The sequence below is a fragment of the Lactuca virosa genome, chromosome 2, assembly GCF_052849685.1.
Source record: "Lactuca virosa cultivar CGN04683 chromosome 2, Lactuca_virosa_CGN04683_v6, whole genome shotgun sequence".
Lineage (NCBI taxonomy): Eukaryota > Viridiplantae > Streptophyta > Magnoliopsida > Asterales > Asteraceae > Lactuca > Lactuca virosa.
In genome coordinates, this window is record NC_136427.1 from 234,650,511 (window position 1) to 234,674,542 (window position 24,032).

The 24,032-nt window shown below is 33.9% G+C and overlaps 1 protein-coding gene across 3 annotated transcripts; it reads right to left on the reverse strand.

Annotated features, from left to right (window-relative positions):
• Positions 1-14,632: 14,632 nt before the first annotated feature.
• LOC145160486 (uncharacterized) lies at positions 14,633-18,806 on the reverse strand. 3 transcript variants are annotated; one of them, XR_013738120.1, is made up of 10 exons: positions 18,234-18,806; positions 18,019-18,106; positions 17,847-17,925; positions 17,225-17,511; positions 17,017-17,100; positions 16,573-16,622; positions 16,347-16,481; positions 16,139-16,218; positions 15,889-15,992; positions 14,633-15,643 (listed from the first exon to the last, which is right to left on the reverse strand). XR_013738120.1 is itself a non-coding variant. In XM_079079699.1 (6 exons), the coding sequence occupies exons 1-4, from the start codon at positions 18,365-18,367 to the stop codon at positions 17,496-17,498; spliced, it is 327 nt and encodes a 108-aa protein (XP_078935825.1). In that variant the 5' UTR covers positions 18,368-18,806; the 3' UTR covers positions 17,017-17,100; positions 17,225-17,280; positions 17,438-17,495. The 3 variants fall into 3 exon arrangements, 2 of the variants coding, with proteins under 2 accessions (XP_078935825.1, XP_078935824.1); XM_079079699.1 differs by lacking the exons at positions 14,633-15,643; positions 15,889-15,992; positions 16,139-16,218; positions 16,347-16,481; positions 16,573-16,622 and having other exon boundaries at positions 17,225-17,280; positions 17,438-17,511; positions 18,019-18,116; XM_079079698.1 differs by lacking the exons at positions 14,633-15,643; positions 15,889-15,992; positions 16,139-16,218; positions 16,347-16,481; positions 16,573-16,622 and having other exon boundaries at positions 18,019-18,116.
• Positions 18,807-24,032: the final 5,226 nt, after the last annotated feature.

Genomic DNA, 24,032 nt, shown 5'->3' on the forward strand with positions numbered 1-24,032 from the left:
AATTTGAGGACTCAAATTTTCATACAACTTAACAAATCGAGTGACCGCGTCACAAATGATATCAACCTTTTGATGCAATGATGCATAGTCATGTTGAACAGTTGCTATTTCTCTTTTCATATCTTCACGAAGTTCGTGAATTTGCAAGTTTACATCCTCTCGAACTTTCTTCACATCTTGAATAAAAAGAACGTGTCTTTCCTTTGCAACATTCTTCAACTCTCTCAGATCACCAGTAAATTTCGAATTTTGAGAATTGATCCGAAGTTCATTGTTTTGATCATTATGATCAATCTTCTCCAAGACTCGAGATTTAGAATCTTTAAGCATCCCCGATACTTGACTGATGATTCTGGATTCAAACACCTTCAGCAATGAATCAACTTCAAGACTTGAAACAGACGAACCAACCCCTAGATCTGCTTGGGATTGAATGACAGAATTCAACTTTTGATTTAAAATCTTGAACTGCTTCATGGTCATCAGCATGTGATCTAGAAACTGCTCTTCTTCTTCATGAAACTCCAAATCTTCAAACATTCTGCCAAACCCTTCATTATCAGTCTCTGTCTCCATACAAACAGTTTCTTCAACAGGTGAAGTTGGTTTGGGTGGCTCGGTAGATTGAGAAGAAAAAATAGAAGTAAAGGGTTGATCAAGAATGTGTTCGAATGTTGGGGAATCTGTTGTGGAAGTAAGAGGAGTAGAATATAATGGTAAGGAAACAATACTTGCAAAAGGAACAGAAGTAGATGGACCTGTAGCTTCATTTTTCGAACCTCCTTCACCCATATTGACATTTACATCCGTATCAGATACGTGTGCAGGGATGCCTGAAGTTCGAACCTCCTCAGGAACTGATTTGGCAATCGAAACTTCGGGTGGTATGACGACTGTCTTCTCAGGATTAGAACTTTCTGTGATAAGAGTAAACTCTGGAGTTTCTGGAATTCTTTCACCTTCATCTTCGGTTGACTCAGTAGAATCACAAGTTTGCGAGTCTTCTTCTTCTTCTTCTTCTTCGACAAACGTTTTGCCATATCTTCAGCCCTTCGTTTCTTTGACACAGGAGAAACAGGTGCTGACACTTCTCTAATTAAAACGCCTTGATGAGTGATTTGAGGCTTTCGAATCATTTGTTGTGTGGGAGACTTGCGTTTATGGGAAGACTTCATTTTAATTCTTCAAAACATTCCAGTCTTCGAAGGAATAATAACATTTTCTTGTGTTTCCTCAAGAATGGACTCAACCACTTGAGTCTCATCAACAGATACTTCAACAGTTTCAGGCTTCTTCTTGGGAGATTTCGAAGATTTTGACTCAGTTTCATTCTTCTTCGTCTTCTTGGATTTCGTATCTTCTCTATCCAAGAGTATGCCAGTTTCAATTGTTGTATCGATGGTCTGCAAATATGCCACCAAGACAGAGTTCGAAGGATCAACTCTTTTAAGCATTGCATCAGAAATACGAGCCACTGATGGAAAAATATCAGCATTGTCTGTAACATCCTTCGGATAGTGGTATGATTGAAAAACTGCTTTGTCTTCATCATTGGGTACTAAAATACCTTCCTTATTATAGAAATGTTGCAAGATCAAGCTCCAATATCTTGCACACGAAATGCCATGAATGACATTCGTATGTTCTACACCCTTTTGAAATTCCTTCCATAATTGAGTAGAATAGTCCACTTGAATATCATAATATATGCCAGCAACCATGGCATAAACTTCCATCCTTCCTTTATCAAGACCAGCGGATCGCCCAGTCAAACATCTTAGAAAAATTCCAAATAAGAAATTCCAGATTCTTGGAAGTCCAGATTTCTTAAAATCACTAATCTTGGACAATGGTGGCTGATATCCCATCTCATTGAACATGTGAACGATTTGTGGAAAAGTAAATGAAACATATGGAGTCGAATTCGGAATATCAAGAATTTGACAAAATAGTTTCTTGGTTAGCCTGACCTTTTTATCGTTCACCAGATGAAATGTAATCGTATCAGATGCTTTGTTGTATGTTGCAGTCGATCCTGCTTGAGAAAGCCACGACAATGGAACAGAGAAAGAGTTGAACATCGCTTTAGCCAAAACCGAGTTCTTCAAAGCAACTATGAGCATCTTTAATTCTTCCGGATACTGAGAAACTTCATCCTCCAAGTAGTAGTTTGTTGCTTGAATCTTCATTAATGGTAACGAAGAGGCATCTTCAGTTGTATGAGAATCAACATGAGCAGAAGTCGCCATTGTTAGGGTTTGAAGAAGATGATGAACAGAGAATTTTGGGAAATTTGCTTTTTAATCGCGTAAACGGACAATGAACCCTTGAATCCCCTTTTATATGTAACCCTGAAGTTTGAATTTGAAGCGGGATGTGTATTTAATGAAATCCGACGTGGCACCTTGAAAGTCGGACCATTACTGCTGAAAAGTAGCCATGTGTCAAAAAGTAGTTGTCACATCACCTTGAAAACCGGACAGAATACCATACGTTATTTAAAAACAGCATGTCTTGTGATCACCAAGAGTATTGTAACCGTCAGAACCCTTCGAATGGAAGCAAGGCTCTTTCACTTTTGGGATGAAAAGCAAAGTCATACGCCAGAAGTTCGAAATCATCAGCCTGAGTTGGTATTACTCAGAACCTCAAGGATTTCGTGAGTGCTGTGTTCCAAAGAATAGAGACGTGAAACAAATATAAGAAAAATATGGGATAGTGTGATGTCAAACTATTGACACAAAAGCAAATTCAATCCCGGGCAAAGATTACTTCATTAATCATTAAGAGAAATGATCAATAGCTTGTGTGGGTTCCCGTGAATTACAATCGAATACTTGTTGATAAGTATCGAAGGGCTTCTTTTATAATGCTTCGTGGGTAGTTCAAAAAATTTCGTTACATGTCAACCTAAACATAAGGTGAGAAATTGTAACATAAATTACTTGTTTGACCAGTGTAGTCAGTGACAAGTTGGCGTCGAAAATTTTTGAAATAACTAGGACATTCGAATGAAACTCACACGGAAATCATATTCAAGAAAAAATTTATATGATGGATATTGTTGGGTAACAAACAACGTGGGTTTCGAATGTTTGATCAAGACCACTCATGCGAAATGAATATGATTTGGAGTTTCGAATCTTGGAATAGAAACAAAAGTTTCGTGAAAATCTGGAACTTAGTTCCCCGTCAATTCCTTAAAAAAGATAATGAAAATTGGGTTTCACTTTCATCACGGTCTCATGATGTCAGATCATAAACACAGAGTTTTGATATATCTAAGTCTCGATGGGTTTGATCAAAGACCTCTCGGACATATGTCTTCGTGTGTGATCGTGTAAGAACTTTATAGATGAAAAAGATTGATTTAAGACACGAAAAGTACCTCTGTTATGTTTGGACCAAACAGTAAACTCTTAACTCATTTTGAGAAGAGTAAGGTAGCTCATAGACTAATGTGAATATAAGCCTGATTGGGAAGAAATCTTCGTATGAATAATTTCATTAAGGCTTTCGTACACACACATTGAGTCATGGAGGCTTTGGTCAACATGCAGCAGCATGCTTCTAGGGACAACCTAACTAGTGCGAATGATGAAAAATTTATCAATTCATATGAAAAATGTTCCTTACCCTAGTACTGCAATCGTAATTCCCTCTGAATCTGCATGATAATCTGCAACAACATACTAAAAAGAAATAAGAATCAAAATATTTTTGTTGTTTTGATTTTTCGAAAATAAAGACAAAACAAGTGAAAATCTTTTTGTATTTTTGAATTTTCGAAAATAAAATGACAAAAATAAAAGAAAATCTTTTTGTATTTTTGAATTTTCGAAAATTAAATGAAAAAAATAAAATCTTTTTGGATTTTTGATTTTTCGAAAATAAACAGTACTTGTTGTAAAGATGCGAAATTTTATCATCCCCTTTTAAGTAACAAATGTACGAATTCGAAGAGGTCGAAGCGTTGACTATGAACAGTAACAGCTGAATCAACCCTTAAAATAAGTAACAAATGTGCGAATTCGAAGGGGTCGAAGCGTTGACTATGAACAGTAACAGCTAGATGCTGAATGACTTTGCCTTGTCTTTTATTAAGCGCCTCTGATTCATTCCTTATCGTGCATCATTCTTCTTTTTCGCATGGAACAGAATTTCCATCGATCATTCCAAGTCCCTCTATAATTCTTACAAAGGATTTTTCATCTAAAGGTTTTGTGAAAATATCAGCTAACTGATCAGTTGTTTTCACGAAATGTACTTCAATATTCTCATCCTCCACGTGATCCTTGATAAAATGATAACGAAGAGCTATATGTTTAGTCTTCGAATGCTGCACAGGATTATGACAAATTCTTATCGCACTTTGAGAATCACAATATAATGGAATCTTTTTCATATTTATTGCATAATCATGCAATTGACTTTGGATCCATATTATTTGTGAAGTGCAAGCAGCAGCAGCCACATATTCTGCTTCAGCTGTTGAGATTGATACGCATGTTTTCTTTTTCGACTGCCAGTTCACCAATTTGCCATCGAGAAATTGACATCCACCACTTGTGCTTTTTCGATCAAGATTACAACCACCCAAGTCTGCATCTGAATATGCTTGTGCAAAGAACCCAATGTTCGAAGGATACCACAATCCTAACGAAATTGTTCCTTTGAGATAACGAAATATATTCTTCACAGCAGTGAGATGTGGTTCTCGTGGATTTGACTGATACCTTGCACAATTACACACATAAAACATGATATCAGGTCTACTTGCAGTAACATAAAGTAATGAACCAATCATGCTTCTGTAAAGAGTTAGGTCAACTGCAGGTTTATCTAACGAAGGTGTTAATTTTATGCCAGTTGCCATTGGAACTCGTATCTTCGTGCTATTCGTCAATCCAAACTTTTCCAGCAGATTTTTCGTATATTTTTCTTGATTGATAAAAATTCCTTCTCTGTTTTGACGAATATTCAAACCAAGAAAATTATTGATTTTTCCCATCATGCTCATTTCGAACTTACTCGTCATCAAATCTTCGAATTCTCTAGACAAAGCAGGGTCAGTTGAGCCAAAAATAATATCATCAACATAAATTTGAACAAGCATTAGATGATTCCCCACTTTCTTTCAAAATAATGTAGGATCAACTGATCCTTGTTTAAATTTAGATTGTTTCAAGAATGAAGTAAGAGTTGCATACCATGCTTGTGGTGCTTGTTTCAAACCATAAACTGCCTTATCTAAAATATAAACATGATTTGGAAATTCTTCGTTAATAAAACCTGGGGGTTGTTCTACGTATACTGTTTCTTCAAGCTCTCCATTTGATAAACATCAAAGTCCTTGTGAGTTGCATAAGCCAGAAATATACGAACCGCCTCGAGTCTTGCGACAGGGGCAAAAGTTTCTTCATAGTCGATTCCTTCTTGTTGTGAATATCCTTTGACAACAAGTCTGACTTTGTTTCGAACAATATTTTCATCTTTGTCGGTTTTATTTTTTTAAATCCATTTTAACCCGACAATCGAAACATTTTCAGGTTTAGGAATTAATCTCCAAACCTTGTTTCATTCGAACTCAGACAATTCAGATTGCATTGCAACAACCCAATCTGAGTGTTCCATTGCAATCTTAACTGTTTTTGGTTCAATTTTAGAGATGGAAACATTGAACATGCAAAATTCTTGATGAGTATTCAATACCTCATTCTTTGCACGAATTTGAGCTCTTGTTAAGACTCCCTCTTGTGGATTCCCAATTACTTGATCATTCGGATGATCTTTTGTCCATTTTTCCATTGGTGGATATGCTGGATCAAATTTCAAAGGTGCATCTTCGTATATATCATCGTGTTCTGAGCCTACAATCGAACAAGCATCATCAAAATCATTATTATTTTCAATATTTTCTGACTGCTCCCCCTCAACATTATGCTCCCCCTCAACATCATCATTCATCCTTTCTTTCTCCCCCTCGAAAGAATGCATGTTGTCATCTAATGTATTCGAATCCAAGTGCTCCCCCTCCACTGGATTGTTTTGCATACTTTCGCTTTTCTCTTGAGAATTTGATGTTGAATCATCAATAAGCTTTGTTTGTTCAGAGAGATGATTATCATTTGCATTTATTTCAGCATCAACAGCATGATCTGAAATTCCAAAAATTAAATCATAATCAATATCTAAGGTTTGTGAGGATTCAGATTCATCTTGTATGTTTTTCAGAATTGGATGATTTTCAAACTGAGTTGTTGTTTGTTTAATGTAATAATCATCAAATGTAAGATTAAAAGTTTCTTCAACTTTTCGTGTTATTTTATTCAACACACGATATGCAACAGAATTATGCGAATATCCCAAGAAAATCCCTTCATCTGCTTTTGCTTGAAATTTCGTAAGATTATCCTTGAGATTCATAATAAAGCACCTGCATCCGAAAACATGAAAAAAATTTACATTAGGTTTTCGATTGTTGAGAATTTCATATGGAGTAATGTTGAAACGACGATGAATAAACGATCTGTTTTGAGTGAAACATGCGGTTGATACTGCTTCAGCCCAAAGATATTGTGGAAGATTCGCATATGCCAACATAGTCCTTGCCGCTTCGCATAGAGACCTATTTCTTCGTTCAACAACACCGTTTTGTTGTGGTGTGTATGGAGATGAAAAATTATGCGAAATCCCTTTGTCCACCAAAAATGAATCAAGAACATTGTTCTTAAATTCAGTTCCATGATCACTCTTAATTTTTCGAACAATTTTCTTCAATGTTGTCTCCATCTTTTTGATAAAATCGATCATGATTTGTGCAACTTCGGATTTAAGCCTGAGAAAATAAACCCACGTAAATCTGGAAAAATCATCAACAATCACTAAAATGTACCTTTTCTTGTTGAGAGTTGAAACAGTCGAAGGACCACACAAATCAATATGTAAGAGCTCCAGAGGTGCAACAATTTTCGAATCTATTGTAATTGGATGACCTTGTTTATGTTGCTTGCCAACTTCACAAGCTGCACATAAAGAATCATTGTCAAATTTAAGTACAGGTAAACCTCTTACCAGATCTTGTACCACAAGTTTATTGATGTTTCGAAAATTGAGATGAGAAAGTCTTCGATGCCATAACCAACTTAAGTCTGCTGTTGCTTTCGAAAGAAGACATATAGCAGGTTTCCCTACTATCGGATTGATATCCAAAATGAACATGTCACCCTTCCTTTTGGATTTCAGTAATACTTCTTTTGTGTTGACATTCGAAATTACACTCCCTTCTTCGTTAAAAAGAACTTGATTACCAGTGCCCACAACAAGTTGAGAAACACTTATCAAGTTATGTTGAAGACCTTCAACATATGCCACCCGATTCACTGTGAATTGACCATTCGTGATCTTCCCATATCCTTTGACTTGACATTTTTGATTGTTCCCAAACTTCACTACTCCAGCATTTTTGAGACTTCGAAAATCTCGTAAATTCTCCTTCTTCCCAGTCATGTGACGAGAGCAACCACTATCGATGTACCACTTGTTATCATATTGCTCGTCACATAGTACCTACAATCAATTGAAAAATTTAGGTACCCAAGGCTTTTTGGGTCCTTGGAAATTAGATTTCAATTTCGAATGTAATGAAGAACTTTTAACCCAATCACAAACTTTGGTTTTGAGACTATCAATTAAGTTTACTTCTTCATTTAAAGGAACCGAAACATAAGTTTTTGATGGTTTCGAATGTTCACTGACATTACCCTTCAAATTCTGAGTTTGTGAATGAACATTCTTTGCTTTTATTACTGGTTTCCAAGCTTTGACTGAAATGTTCGAATCCTTAGAAGATGAACTACCATTTGATGAAGTATTCACATATTTTTCATATGCATCGTGAATTTGCTCCTTTGAATATTTATTGGACTGATACATCTTTCCTTTGCCTTCAAGCCAATGATCAATGTTCTTCCTTAAAGTCATTCCTTTTTGCCGTGAAGTTTTCATTGTTTCTTTCTTCGTATGATTAGGAAAATTTGGTTTTTGAGGAACAAAATCAACTTTTGGATTTGATACAAATGATTGAGCGTATGATGAATCAACAGTTGATTTAAAATGTTGACGTTGAAAGAATTGTTGATTTGATTTAGATTTATTTGAAAATGCTCTTGATTTATTAGTAGCTTGAACTTTCGAAAACCTTGTGTGTTTATTCACTTCAGAGCTTGAATGATTTGTATGAGATGATTGTTGAGGTTTTGTTGAAAAAGAGGAATTTTTAGCTTTGAAAACACTTTTGGTTGATTGTGATTCAGACATCTTTTGAGACTCAACATTTTGCCAAAATATTTTCTTTCTTGCTTGTCTTTTTGAAATGTTGTGTTCCTTCGAAAATTTGTCAATTTGATATTTAAATTCCTTAGAGTTTAACTTGACAACCTTTTCATTTTCCTTTACAACTTCTTTTGAAAACACTTTTTCTATTTTTGATTTTTCAACCCATTGTCTTTTTGGTTTTTGACGTTGGAATTCATACGAATTCTTAGTTAAGTTGTTTTCAACTGTGCTTTGATTTGAGAAAAAACTTTCTTCAGTTGTTTTTGAATTATCCTCCTCAACTAACTTCTTTAATTCTGGTTTTATATTCTCAACATTTCCAGTAGTTAAGAAAAATTGATTTGGAAAAATGACATCATCTGTACATTTGAAATTTGGATAAACCACTGTATTCGTTTCAAGATAGTGTTCTCCTTTTTCATTCATAACTTTTTCGAACTTTTGGGTATCACCATACACTTGATCAACCACCATTCGAGGAATTTCTTCTTCTTTTGTAAATTTCTTTTCCTTCGAAATTTTCTCTTCATCGTCATCATCACTATCATCAGTTTGGCTGTCTTTGAGATCCACGAAGTTCATATCACAAACTTCCGAAGTTGAGGGTATACCAGTTTCATTTTCAACCATCAAATCCTTAACTTTTTCTTTTCCTTTAGATGTTGTAGCAACATTAACAACAGACAACTGAGAACAATCAACATCTTCTAGTTCACTAATTTCACTAATATTGTCAGAATTATCTTCAATATCAACAAAATTAGATTGAAAATCAGATGTTGAATTCTCAGTCTTTTTCAAAATTTGAATTTGTTCAGATTTAGTCAAAGTGTCATTCATGATGTTAACTAATTCTTTCGCATCAACACATTCATCAATTTTGACAATTCCATATTTATATCTATCATCAGGAACTTTGTCAAAATCAGCTATTATCTGCTCACAATCATACGAAATATTATCTACCTTAGCTCTTTCGAATGCTAGAAAAGGTAGTAATTTTCTATGTTGCTCTTTACTTATGTCACTTGAATGATGTAAATCAGTTAATTTGCCATATAGTCTTTTCGCAGAATTACAGTAAATGTTTCTTTGTGCTAGTAAAAGTTTAACTTCACTCGTTAAAGAATCTCTATCACACATAATGTTTGTTATTTGTAATTCCATACATTCAATTTTGCTTATTTTCGAGTCTAATCTCTTTTCGGTCTCTAACAACTCCATGGACAATTTGTTGGCCTCATTACTAGCAGACACAACAATTGAATCAAAATAAGTAACCGTCTCATCAAAAGATATTAGTTCAGAATCATAAGCATGAGTAGGAATATTAAAAGATTCGAGAATTTTACGTACCTTTGTAGTCATTGGAGATTTGTCAGCAGCTTTGGATACAAAGCATCGTCCCCTCACTTCGAATTTCTCATCCTCTGAGTTTTCCTCCATTTTCGCATACAATGCCCCATGTGTCGGATTTCACATTTCTTCATCATCTGATCCAGATGACCAGATTTGATATGTTCCTTCTTCATCCTCATGCTCACCCTTTACAACCAATGACAAATTCTTGGCTTTAGCACGAACCACCTCAAGCTTCTCTGCATAGTATGCCTCATCCTTGACTTTATTTCCTCCTCTCATCCTTCTTTCGAAGCATACAGTCATTTGCAAGATGATTCGCACCGTTGCAATAATGACAATCTATTCCAGCATCACCTTTCAGCTTCTTCTCACCCTTTCCTTCAGCTATCTTCGAATCTTGCTTCTCAACTTTCTTTTTCTCCTCTACAACATTTTTACTCCCAGAACTTCCTTTCATCTCAGCAAGCTTAGTCTTCGAATTGAACGACTTTTTGAAAAATTTCTTGACACGTTATTCGAGTAAAATGCTATTGCTTCATCATCCGAATTCATGATGAATCCTTCTTCTTCCTCAAAATCACCATTCTCAGCTTCTTTCTCCGAAATCTTTGACACAAGAGCTAATGGACCTCCCAAATTCAACTTCGATTCCTCAGCAATTTCATTTACTTCAACTTCGTGTGTTTTCAACTGATTGTACAAATCATTGAGAGTTGATGTATCAAAACTTTGCTGATTCTTCACCATCATACTGACACTTCTCCATTCTTTTCGAAACCCCATTACAAAGATGAGATTGAATTCCATTGAAGTCCTGGTAATTCCATAGCGATTGCATCGATAGATTAGCTCATTCAGACGATCATAGTAAACTTCAATTGTTTCTCCTTCTTTTTGTTTGAAGTCTTTCAGCTCAACCAAACATTGTTTAACTGAATTGATTTTTGTCTTCTCACTTCCTTGAAATTTATCTTTCAGATTGTTCCAGATTTCCTTTGCAGTTGTACAACTCCTAATGTAATTGTACACAACTGGAGGTAAAGCACCTCGTAATTCCCTCATACACCTTTTCTCCAATTTCTTCAGACGATCACCTTGATTATCAACACCAGAATCTGTGGAAGAAGGTCCGATTGGTTGAACATTCACTGGAACATTGATACTTCCAGTGATACATGTCCATAATTCTTCATCAAGACCATTCAGATAATCATGCATCCGATCAGCCCACTGATCATAGTATTCAGGGATTAGCATTGGAATTTTGGTTGATGAACCTAGCAGATGAGAAAACGAGGTCATCGAATTGAGATTGAAACTCGCCATTGTTGTACGGAAGAAGATTTTGAGAAGTTTGAAAAGATTTGAGAATTTGAAAACAAACTAAATGAATCAAATCGAATTGATGAGAATAACACTCGATTCAACAATTCAAATGCAGAATCGAATCACAGACTAAGATCTTGACAATTTTTCACTTTCAAAAAGTACGGAAACTTTTGAATCAAAGAGTTGATTCAAAAACTTTTTGAACAACGTGAAAATCAGATCAGAGATATGATTCCTGCTCTGATACCAATTGATGAATCAATGAATCGAGTAATGAAGTAATCAGAGTATGAATTCAAGTAAGAGTGCGAGATTTGAACACGAAATGTAAATATGATCTGTTATGCTCTATTACGCTTTCGAATTCTTTACAGAGTACAAGAGACAAGTCTGTAAAAGTTCTTATCTAACTCTAGTAAATAACCCTATTTATAGGGAACTGAAAGCGTACAAAAAATATACTAAGGCATAAACACTAAATCTTCGAATATAAGCGCCCTAGTAAAATACATTACAAAATATTCGAAGAGTCCAAAACATACTTTGACTAATTACAACAATTCGACCCTTACAGGGGTGAACAAATGTCATTTAGCTTAATGCCTGAAGAACGTTATTAAGGTCTCTCGGTCATATCAAGTATGGTTATACGACTCGCAAATAAGTATAAACTAACTTTGGTTTACGGACGCTAATCTTCATTGTTTTATTTTGAGTAATAAAACTACTTTTATATATGCTAATAGTAATCGGAGATTTCTAAACTGGCATCTCTACCTCTAGGACAGATAACCTGCTTTTCATAAGAAAATATAGGATTTTCTTGAGGAACACTTTTCAAAAAGAATCAAAGAAACATTTTCTACAAAAACTAAATGCTTATGAACTCACCAGCTTTATGCTAATATTCTTTCAAAACTGCTTGTATTCTCAGGAAATCAGTAGACTGGTACCTGTTGGATTTTGAGAAGCTGGAGCAATAAGAGTCTTATGTTATATTTTACATACTGTTGATGTACCTAAAACAAGATTTCAAACTGATGTAAGCATTTTACTCATATATGTATCCACTGTATTGGTTGTGTTGCTATGTTTCCTATTATTCATTGGTTGTGATGCTAAACATGACGTCCTCCGCCCCCGAACGTTTCCGCCGTTCCGGTTTGGGGGTGTGACAGTTTATCAAATGTGTCCCAACAAGACGATTTTTCTTTGCCACTTGTTTTTTTTTGTGCCACTTATTTTTTTCTTTGCCACTTGTTCTCTTTCGTTTAATAAGATTTGCTTGATCTTCTTTTTTCGAATCGTCAACTAAATTAACTTGAGGTGTATTCTCAACAAATTCCTCTTCATTAACCTCAAAACAAATAAAACAATTCAAGATATATCAACAAACCATAACAATCTACTTTATAGCATTAAAAAAATTCAAGATATATAAACAAAATTAAATTATATTCAACTAAATATAGCAACATACTTTATAACATTCAACAAAATTTAACAAAATTCAACCAACAATCATAACCTAGTTTACATAAAATCAGAATAATTTTTTTTTTTAAAAAAATATCAATTAAATATAACACATACTTTATAATATTCAATAAAATATAACAAAATTCAACCAACAATAGTAACCTAGTTTACATATAATCATTATACAAAGTTTTCCACAAAAATCAACTATATATTCCAACATAATTTATAACATTCAACAAAATTCAACAAAACATACTTGAGTTTAATCATCATCATCTCCAATCCAATTATCATTCTTTCTTTTTGATTCCGTTAAATTTTAATAACACTTTTTGTAAGAATTGTGAGGAGTTGGAGCTTTATGACTTGATTTTTCCCACCTTCCTACAATGCGAATCGTTTCCTTTTGTGATTTTGTGTGCCAATTTTTTTCTTTGTCTGATTGTCGACTTGTTGACTATTGAGAGAGAGAGAGAGAGAGAGAGAGAGAGAGAGAGAGAGAGAGAGAGAGAGAGAGAGATGGAGAAAGAGAGAGATGGAGTAGAGAACGTGAACGTGAACTTGGGATATTAGATGAAAATTGATTTTGGTTGAGAGAAGCCAGTCAATCGGTTTCAATTTTTTTGTTTCTTTCTATGCGACATGCATGCGAGAGATCCGAAAACCCTATAAACCTCACTGATCTATATTCTTTAGAGTGATACTATGCTCTCTGATGAGGTGATTCTGCATCATAGTCGTCTTCACCTCTATTCAAGGAGAGCTAACATCACCCACCTTCATCACCATCTCGGCAACAAAAACAACCACATGATCCACCATCATCGTCATCTTCACAGTTGTTCTGACCAAGCCAACATCATCTAGCTACCAACAAAATACACTCATCCACTAATGTCTACAACACCACCAAGCAACCACCTCTCAACCTAACACCATCAAAACACCACCATCACAAGTTTTTCACCATCTCAACAGACTAACATTATCGATTATAGAAGCATCAAGGGTGGGGGAAGACAATAACTCAATCAAAACTCAAAAATTGAAACCTTAAAATCAAGAATTAGGGAAAAAGATGATACATTAATGGTTGTGGGTGGTATGTGATAAAACGTGAAAAAGGAGATCCCAAATGCACCATACATAGCCTGCCACAATCAATCATAATCAACAAATCTTGAAATCATATGTTGTGAAATGCCAGCCACAATCAACCACCATCTAAACCATGTTACACATTTATGTGGCTGGAAATAAGTGAATCAATAGTTCATCACAACAGTCTCTATTGTTCCACTGATCTCGCAAACATGAGAGAGAGAGAGAGAGGTGAGCATTTATTAATTTCTACTATTAAAAAGAACAGATAAATAAAAGAAAAAAGAAAAAAATATGTGTAAGGGTAAATGAGTCTTCTAATATGAATAAAGGACCGTCAATGTGATTTTTAAAAACCACAAGGATGCAAATTATCAATTTTTTCGATTAAAAACCAAAACTGTGAATTTCCCAAATTAGAAGGACTATTTATGTAATTTACTCTAAGCAAAATAAAGAAAGTAAAAATGGGTTTTAAATTGTAGTTTGGCCTCACTATTTTTCCAATATTTTTCTAAAATCTTTAAATAAAAAATAGTTTTTGTTGATATGGATTCGTCGTACTAAATTGATCATCTTTAATCTAAACTAGCCAACTAGGTGAGTAACCCCGCTTTGCGGGGTCGGATGTGAGATTTTCTTTTCAGCATAATTGAAGGAGCTTTTCTAGAATATTGTTTAACAATTTTTATTCGAGGAAATATTTAAATCTAATCTACTCTAATGTCTCTATATACATAGAGTTGAGTTGTAGTGGAGTATCATTAGAGAATAATGCAGCAGCGGTCACAAAAAGATACATAAGGAGGCTACTACTGCTACTATGTCACCTCTTACCTCATCAATGGCTTCAGAAAAATCAACATTGAATCCCCATTCAAACGTACAAATCAAAAATCAATTCAGTAAGGTGTTTTGATTTTGTTTATGCTAAGAAATTTGTAGGAATTTAGACTGAACCAAAATGCCAAATTAACAATATGTAGGGATAGTTTTGTCCAGAACTGTTAAAATAAAAAAAATAAAAAATAAATTAACTATAAAAACAGTATGCAATGGCAGTTTCATCCAAAATTATTAAATTCAATTTTTTTAAGTATAAAAACATTATGCAGGGGCATTTTGGTCCAAAACTGTTAAAATCAATTTTTTTTAACTATAAAAATAGTATGTAGGGGGCAGTTTGGTCCAAAACTGTTAAAATCATTTTTTTAACTTTGAAAACGGTATGCAGGGGCAGTTTGGTCCAAAAATCTTATAATCAAAATTTTTAACTATAGAAACAATGTGCAGGGGCAGTTTGGTCCAAAAATGTTAGAATAAAAAATTTATAACTATAAAAATAGTATGTAGGGGCAGTTTACAGAACTGTTTACGAAAAAAACTTTGCATTTGATTTTAGCCAAAAAAACTTTGGATGTGATACAATTTCTGAAACTTCTTTTTGAAGCATAACGATACATTCCAGTTCCATAGTTACAAAAATTTACATAATTTAAAGCAGTAAAATACAAACAGATGGTATTTTACGCATACCTGTGGTATTGGGTACTTCCCTATGTTCAAAGTTGTTGAATTTTGGTTCCAATGTGGATGACTAGATTATACACATTGCCAGTTCATTTGCTTCTGTCACAGATTTTACAAAATACAACACCTATCATGTACATAAAAACATAAAGTCATATGGACTTGTAGGTTGACATATCAGGTCATGATTGCACATAGTTGGAATTAACGAACATGTGTAAGAGGTATTGCAATTTATATCATCCAAGGTGAAAAGACAAACACGTGATCTATCTAATCGTCTCCGGATGGAAGCACTATTTTCCTTTGTCTTTCTTCATCCCTCACCTGAACTTTCCCAGCCAACACCGACTTAGCAACGAAAAACATTTCGTCTACATCCTTGACCGCGAGCACCACGGTAGCCGATGTGTCTAGCCTATCAACTATGATCATGTGGATGATTGTACTTCTTTAGTTTGTTTAGTATGTCGCATTGTAGATCCACCTCTGTTAGTATTATCTACGAAAAAAATAAGAAATTAATCAGTAAATACATATAACTTGAACATAAAAACTGTAGTTCAAATAAAAAAAAATCCATTATGATAATTTATCATTCTAAAGTGTGACATTTAGTTTTTTAGTCAACTTAAAAATCAATAGATCTCTTTTAACTTTTATTTAACTGAAAGTAAAAACTAAATTAGTATACTGCAAATTTAGACTTATGATTTATCCAAGAATAAAAGGTGAAAAAATGGATACCTCAAAGCATACAGGGTAATCATGGTGCATTGCTCCCTAAAAAAGAGATAGAAGTCCATAGTTATATCTTCATAAAATACAGCTCGACATCATTTAGATTACATCTGTAAATGAACACATAATTCAACAAAATATAAGCATATATTTCAGAAATCAACAAAAGCAGCAACAAATCATTATCAATTTCAGTAAAAAAGCAAAAATAAAGCGCAACAAATGAAGAAAATCAACAAAAAAAACTAACCATTACCGATTACAACAACATGGATTCCTATCACACGTTTTCACTGCAAAGACTGCAGCATTAAACATCGCATCTATTTTTCGCACCTGTGTCAATTAATAGTTTGCAAATAGTAAGTAATACAAAAAATAATAATGAAATGAAAACACCACAAATATCTCATATGAATGAATATTTTTTTTTTTTTTGTAATTTACATCTAAAAAGAATTTACCTTGCAACTCTCCACTTCTGATAACCATTCAGCGAGATCTGTTGCCAATGAGATGACCACCTTTTGCAATAGTGAACCAACTACAGAACAATGTGTAAAAGTACGATCTGAATACTTCTGGTGGTTCCCTTCTTACTAAAATATAATAAGCAAATTAACATGCATTATTTCATCTCATAGATAGTTTAGAAAAAGATTTTATTTAAAAACAACAAAAAGTACTCACATGTCTGCAATTTCTTCAGTTTATGAGGAATGACATCCCACTACTTTTTTCTACCTCAAATTACAGCAAAAAAAAAAAGAACACCCACAACCAAAAATAAATTCAAAGATCTGATATTTATAAAAATTTATTGCTTATTTAGCTATTCCAAACTCTTGTTTCCCATGCCGTCAAAACAGTTGACCCATTTTTACACTCTACTCTAATTTTATGTGATTTTTACATGACCTTATGACAAGAAGATGATTGAAAGAGCATGCAAGGTTTATAATAAATAAAATAATGATATTTTAGTGAAGTTTCCATGTTTGAAAACATTATGAGATGCAAGCCTTTTGTTTTGCCAAATTAGATTATAGGTCATGACAATCAATAGTTTAGTTACCAATTTGCCAAATTATTCTAGTCTTAAAGAAGAAGAGAATGGATACAGATATAAATTACCAACAATCAACATCTTTTGAACTGGAAAGTTTAATTGTGCATCAGTTTTGCCTATTTTCAACCCGAGGCTTTATCATCCATCGTCTATCAAAAAAGAAAAAGGGACCCCATAAGTTGGTTAATATGTTCTTTGTAAAGATGGCATTTCAACAAACACTTTGAAGGCACAATTAGTATATATCGTTACCTACGAATGGAAGTAACTTACCTAATATAAGGAATCCCTGAACCTGTCTATTAATAGGGCTGAAGTACCTCGATTTCCTGCGAGAAATCAAAACCGAATAAAAATCCCAACAAAACCGAATTAGCAAGATGAAGATTAGCCAAAGTGAAAGAGATAAAAGAGGGATAAAACATATATTGCGTTGAAAGCAATCGAACGGATGGTGATGCAGTAAGCGGACCCCGTTTCCCTCACCTGCTCCTCCATCTTGACCATTTTTTAAACTTGCCTGTTTACATCTAGGAACACGATCTTATAGGAACTTCATCCTGTAATCAAGAAGAGACGACCAATGTTTTGGTATTCGAGATATGATTCAAGAAAAATCTTAGGGCTTCACCAAAAACTATTAACAAATGATAAATAATGGATGAGCTTAATGATCAGAAGTTTTCTAAAAACCTGAACATGAAATATGATAGTTTGTATAGGAGGCTGTTAAGCATGGAATCAATCAAATAATCATAAATAAAAAAAGAAAACGTAGAGAAATTGAGGAAAAATGAACACAATACACATCCAAGCCGCCTAAAACCGAACATGTTACAAACCCTACACACCAATCGACAATACTAATAATAAGTGGGTATGATAAAAAACTAACCTGATGATGCTCTTTGAGAAATTGGAGAAGGTGGAAGGAGGTGGAGCAGGGAAAGAGAAGCGGTCGCGATGAACAGCCCCTGTTATCACCAGAAAAATCAAATTTCAACCAAAAAATATATTTTCATGGAAGCAGGAAAAATCGAAAGGGAGAAGGTAGATATTCAGCTCACATTCACAAAACAAATAACAAACTTTTATATCCCTCCATAACCAGACATAGAGAATCCAAAGGAACCGAAGAGCAATAGATATACGCCACTGGTATGCCCTAAAACGTCATGAGAAACATAATATTAGTTGCAAAGCAGTAGAAGATCCGATGGATTTTGATTTCGACAAAACAAATCGAATCATCATAAATGGGTGTGAGAAACAGACGATTGACCTGATGCGTGTGTCGGTGCCTGCATCTTCATTCTTAAAGACCGAAATCGCCGATCTTGTCGACCTGATCACGAGAAACACCGATCTAGTCTCCGGTAAAATACTCACCACTGATTTGTATGGCGTGGTGGTCATAATCGATAATATCCGGCCTCAATCGGTGGTTCCAATGGCGTCTGGTGATAATCTACACCTAACCAACATACGAAATGAATATAAGAAATTGCAGAAATCTTAAACAAAAAGTAAACTGCTTAGCTTCATTATGCTTGTTTCCTAGTAATCAATTAGGGCGAGCCCGTTGCGGTGGGCAATAATCGTCGGTGGCAGAGACCGACCGACTGAGTGGAGGAAAAAAAACGAAAACGTCGAAGCGGTTGATGACTTTGACGCGGTGTAGAAGACAACGGATGAAAAGGGAGACGGTGGAAGGATCCATTGCGAACAATCTGAAATGAGTCGGAGGCGTGGTGGTTGTGCTTAGAAGTGTCGTTCAGAAATGGAGAGATCTAGAAAAGAAATGGTGGGAAGCACAGGAAGCGAGGCAGAACCGGTGGTAGGAGGGGAGACGTGGGAACGACACGTATCAGCCCCATCCTCATCTTTACACCACTGTTAATAATTTAAGGGACCAAATTGCCAATGTTACAAACTTTAGTGTAAAAAATCTGAACCACTACAAATATAAAAACTTATGGATCAGTTTTGCCAAAAAATCAGGATGTTCACTATTCATAAAGATGGTCATCTTTAATATATATATATATATATATATATATATATATATATATATATATATATATATAGGCTTAGGTTATTCTATTCAAAGTAATTATTGTGTTATTGTATGCATAAATGTGGGCCAATCAATTTTACTTATTTTAAGAAAGTGATTAATATATATTATTGAATTAAATATAATTGAAAAATATCATCTAATTTAATTACAAGGATATTTTAGTCAATTAATATAGATTTAATAAAGGAAAATTGCATATTTTAAGGGATCATAGATTCTATTAATTTTAAAAATCCGATTTTACGAATTATAATTCTTTTAAATCGGACATTCTGACAGAATGTGTGTTTGAGTATATTCAAAAATAAAAATATTCTTGAACCATAAATAATAAAAATATTCTTGAACCTATTTTTTGATCATGAATTTAAAAACTTCTTGTAGAATAACAAAATCTTGAACAAGTAATTGAAGAATAAAAACAAAAAATACATTATTTCTTATAGAATACGGGTAACAATTGTTAAGAATTACATTTATTGTTAAAGAATCAAACTAAAAAATTTTCAAAACGGGAAAGAAAACATCAAAATCTAACAACGACACTAATACATTCTAAAAGAATAATGTTGCTTAGAATCACTTTCAATTTTGCGGTCCGTTCTTCAAACATTTCTGTGAAAACAAAACCAAATTGTAGTTTAGATTCCAACAGAATTGAACTTTATGATTCCATTCCAACAGAATTGGAATTCATGATTCCTTTTATCTTCTTCATGTCAATCTCAAGAATTGTACCACATGTTTATGTTTTCTTTCCCTTAGATCACAATGTGCTCCATATCTATCAAAATTCACAACTATACAATAAGATCATCAAGAGAATTGATTTTTTTTATCTATTTAACTAGTAAAACCCAATCAAAAGAAACATACCCAATCAAAGAAGATATCATCACCATTGTTCTTCCTTCTCTTTTCTGTCAAATGAAGCAACCAAAGCCTTCCCTGTTCTTCTCCTTTGTTTTCCTGCCAAAGAACACCACTAGAGATGGTAAATTCCCAGTAATCAAGAGAGAAACATTTGAAAGCAAAACATGTTACGTTGTTACATGAAATTACATTATTACCCCTAGTGACATAAATGCTTGATTGTAATGGGGTTCAGTCCTTTCTTTAATTCCCCAATCTGTATATATTTACACACACACAAAAATAAATAAATAAGTAAAAACTGATTAGTGTACTTTTAATTTCGTTATATATCAATCAAAGATAAAACCGCAAATGAAACTAAACTAACCACTTGAACTCCGTGTTTATGGGCATGGGTGAGATAAACAAAAACACTGCTCAAGATGACTGACGTTAAAGGAGCCATTGCCGACATCCAAAATAGCTTTGGTCGTTTTGTGCTCTGTTTATATCACTTTTCAAATTAGTAATCTCTATATATCTATCTTTTAATTCGTGTAGTCTATGTATATATATAAATCAACAAAATTTAAATGAGAAAGAAAATACTTACAACAAATCTAGCAGACAAGAGACACAAGAGGATGCAAATACCCAAATCCTTCCCTGTTCTTCTCCTTTGTTTTCCTGCCAAAGAACACCACTAGAGATGGTAAACAAAAAGCCCTAATTTTTAGATTGAAATTGCAGGGTGGTTCTTCAATTGAAATGCCGGTTTTTTTGCTTAGATAAGGGCAGCGTCGGAGGTGCTGAGGTTTTTTTGAAGTGCTTTACTGGCTGGATCAGGCCCTGAGAAGGATGAGAACATAAAGGGAGACCAAGAGAGATAGAAGAAACGACAGAAAAAAGTTGCCATCTTAGTAATTTTTTTCTATCAGCGTCGGAGGTGCTGAGGTTTTTTTCTATTTTTTTCCATAAAGCGCAGAAAGGTCTTATTCTCCAAAGTCGGTGAGTTTTCCGGTTCTCTGTCTTCTGTCGATCGATTCTTCTCCCCCTTGATTCGTGATCACTGGTGACGAAGCAGATGGACCAAGGAGGAGTCCTCCGGAGATCGATTGCCCATCCCTCTCTACTTGCGATTTCTTAGCTAAGACCGATGCTTCTCCCCGATCTTTGCCCTATCTGTTAGTCAGGTGATGAGCACGGGGAAATAAAGCCCTTCTTTTTGTTTCAGTTCATTCTTTTTGATGGAAGACATCGATGACGGCTGTATATAAGAAAAGAAATTAGGTTAAAGTTGAATGTTAGCATGATTATAGGGATTATTTGTGGAAGCTATTTATCAAATTACTAAAATACCCTTGTTTATTTATTTAATTATTTAATTTTGATTGGCCCAGATTTATGCATACAATAACACAATAATTAGTTTAAACAAATGAACCTAGCTCTCTCTCTCTCTCTCTCTATATATATATATATATATATATATATATATATATATATATATATATATATATATATATATATATAAGAATTAGTAGTTATGTAACACTTTTTGTTTCATTTAACTTGGCTATTCCGTGAGTTAAATGTATAAAAATAACTAGTTTCTATTTATTTTCTTCGTTTAAATTTTCAACAAATCCCAAACTTTTAAATAATATTTGGCATGGCTTGTTAGCGATATCAAGCCTCAAACTTTTAAAACTCGTGACGAGCCGCGTAATTTATAAGGCATGACTTAAAGCAATAATTTTGTATATAATTAATAATGTTATATATATTTTCTAATATTATTCATTTTTATATACATATATGACTTAAAATGGTATTTTGTTAAAACGTGGCGTTTAGTACAAGCATTGGAGCCATTATGAGATTTTTAAAATCTTGACAAATCCTAATCATACTCAATTTAACAAAATTATAAAAATTAAATTTATGATAAACTTCACTTAACTTCTGGTTCAATCCTATATTGTACATGTATTTGGTCTCATGAGTAAATATTGATACCCGTGTTGCCTCACGAAGCATGTAGCATCACATCAAAGTATGTGTCATGATATTCAAGCCAACATATACAGCCGAGTGTCTTGTAAGGTCAATTTGACATTAGGCGATGGGGTATACATGGCAAGAAGGTATCGTGGTGATGAGCCGGAGAAGGGCAATGACCTACTTACTACGAGAGACAACAACCAATCACTTGGTTCTTCTTTGTACCTCTATTTTCTTTCTTTCTGGCACGATCGTGCCTCATGTTGCAGGTACACCAGAGCTTGGTGTGGAAGACGATCTTGGTAAGAATGAAGGAGATGGTGGTGAGGTGGAGCTGCCTCTCGTGACCATTTTTCCCTCTAACCTTAGTAAAATCAAATATTCTCTTACATTTTGTTCTTACTTATCTTCCTTCTTACTAGATCAATGCAAGTGTCAAAATCAAGAAAGAAGATTAAGAGATGAATTAGTAAGTTCTACATTGTCTTTATTCTATATGAGTAGGAAGATGGGTATAAACAAAAGGTTGGACCATATTTAATTTTTCTTTACATTAATATACAATGGTATCACTTACAAAGTTAATACTAGATTAACTAAGTGAAGAAATTTTTATAAAATTTTCAAACCTTTGTAAAACACTAGTTCTATAAACAAAATGTGTTGCATGAAATGTATTAAAGTTGAAATGTTTCAATTAGTTAAACCTCACATTTTCTTCTCTTTGTGCATTATTAGTTATTGAGTCTGCAATCTGGAATGGACATTGGGGAAGAAAGAGAAAGCTTGTTTATTACCTCTCACGAGTTGTACATTTATATCAATCTAAACATATGCTAATCAAACTAACATACACCTAGCAAACATTGTAATAACTCAACTAACTATAACGTACCACCTTTAACTGCTAGGAATAGTAAAATACCAATATACCCCTAATATTCCCTCCCAAGATGGAACTTCAAAAATGTTAGTTGAATTGTCTTTTACACATGTTAGTTATTACAATTTACAATGACCTGGTGCATCCCCAAAACAATCGATTGACAATTGGGCCATAATTTAATAATGTTAATTACATCATTAGGAATGGCCGTTCTTACAAAAGGGAAAATTGATTATAGACGGCCTAAGTTATATCTATATAAAAAGGACATCTTGAGATTAGTTTTTTTTCTTCTTGAATATATTCAAACCAACATCAATATATATGCTTTGTAAACTCCTTGTAGTTTATATTGTTTTCATACTTGTAATATCTGTAACTCAACTCTCTAATATTAGATAGTCTTTGATTAATGTCATTGGTTTAATTATGTCCACTTCGTATATTAAAATTTATAAGTGCTTATGAATCTAAGATTGAGTGTAGTTATATTTATCCACCACCACCTTATAGTAGAGGATGTTAGTCTTTTACTAAGGATTTTACACTCTATCATAAAAGAGCGAATTCAAATGATGATTCAATTTGATGGATTAACCGGAAGTGGCCGGGATGTAGCTATACTAGGAGAACTTCGTTAAATTTGGTTTTTGGTTTGAGAATCCTCTTCCCTAATTTCTTTAAACACTTGCACTATTATTATTTTCGTGTAGTTGAATGTTGAAAAATGATTGTATGTTTGATATGTGAGAGTGGTTTGAGCTGATGTTGGGGACTTTGTTAAAGGTTTTAGTTCGTGACATTAACCACCTAAAGTGCTGGGGCTTTTTATCATACGGTGGACCTCCTCAATAAGAGTTTTTAAGATTTTTTTTATCATGTATTAGATCTCCTTTATCTCTAAACTTCTTTAGTCATCTTACAAGCTTTCTTGATTTCCACCGACTCCAAATGTGATGGTCGAATTCCGATCCCTCCCACGACTTATCTTTTTTAGGGGCCCAAAAATTTTATGCCCTATGTAACATATACACATTATTATGTTAATTATTTTAGCTATGTTAGCAGCCCAAATAATAGGTTCAGTCCAATAAGATACTTTAACGAGTTGAGATAATAGACTTGAAAGATGGACGTGTGGACAGTTCAATTACTCCAGTAATTGGCCGTTGCTTTATCGCTCTCTAGAATAAAAAATTCACACAATGATAGGTACGACTACAATAAAAAGATTGAAGGTACTAAAAAGTTATTAA

Coding starts and splice junctions, on each gene's coding strand:
- LOC145160486 (XM_079079699.1), bottom strand. CDS start 18,367: ATGACCACCACGCCATACAAATCAGTGGTGAGTATTTTACCGGAGACT. Junction 18,117..18,233: donor GGCACCGACACACGCATCAG/GTCAATCGTCTG, acceptor ATGACGTTTTAG/GGCATACCAGTGGCGTATAT. Junction 17,926..18,018: donor TTGTTATTTGTTTTGTGAAT/GTGAGCTGAATA, acceptor TGGTGATAACAG/GGGCTGTTCATCGCGACCGC.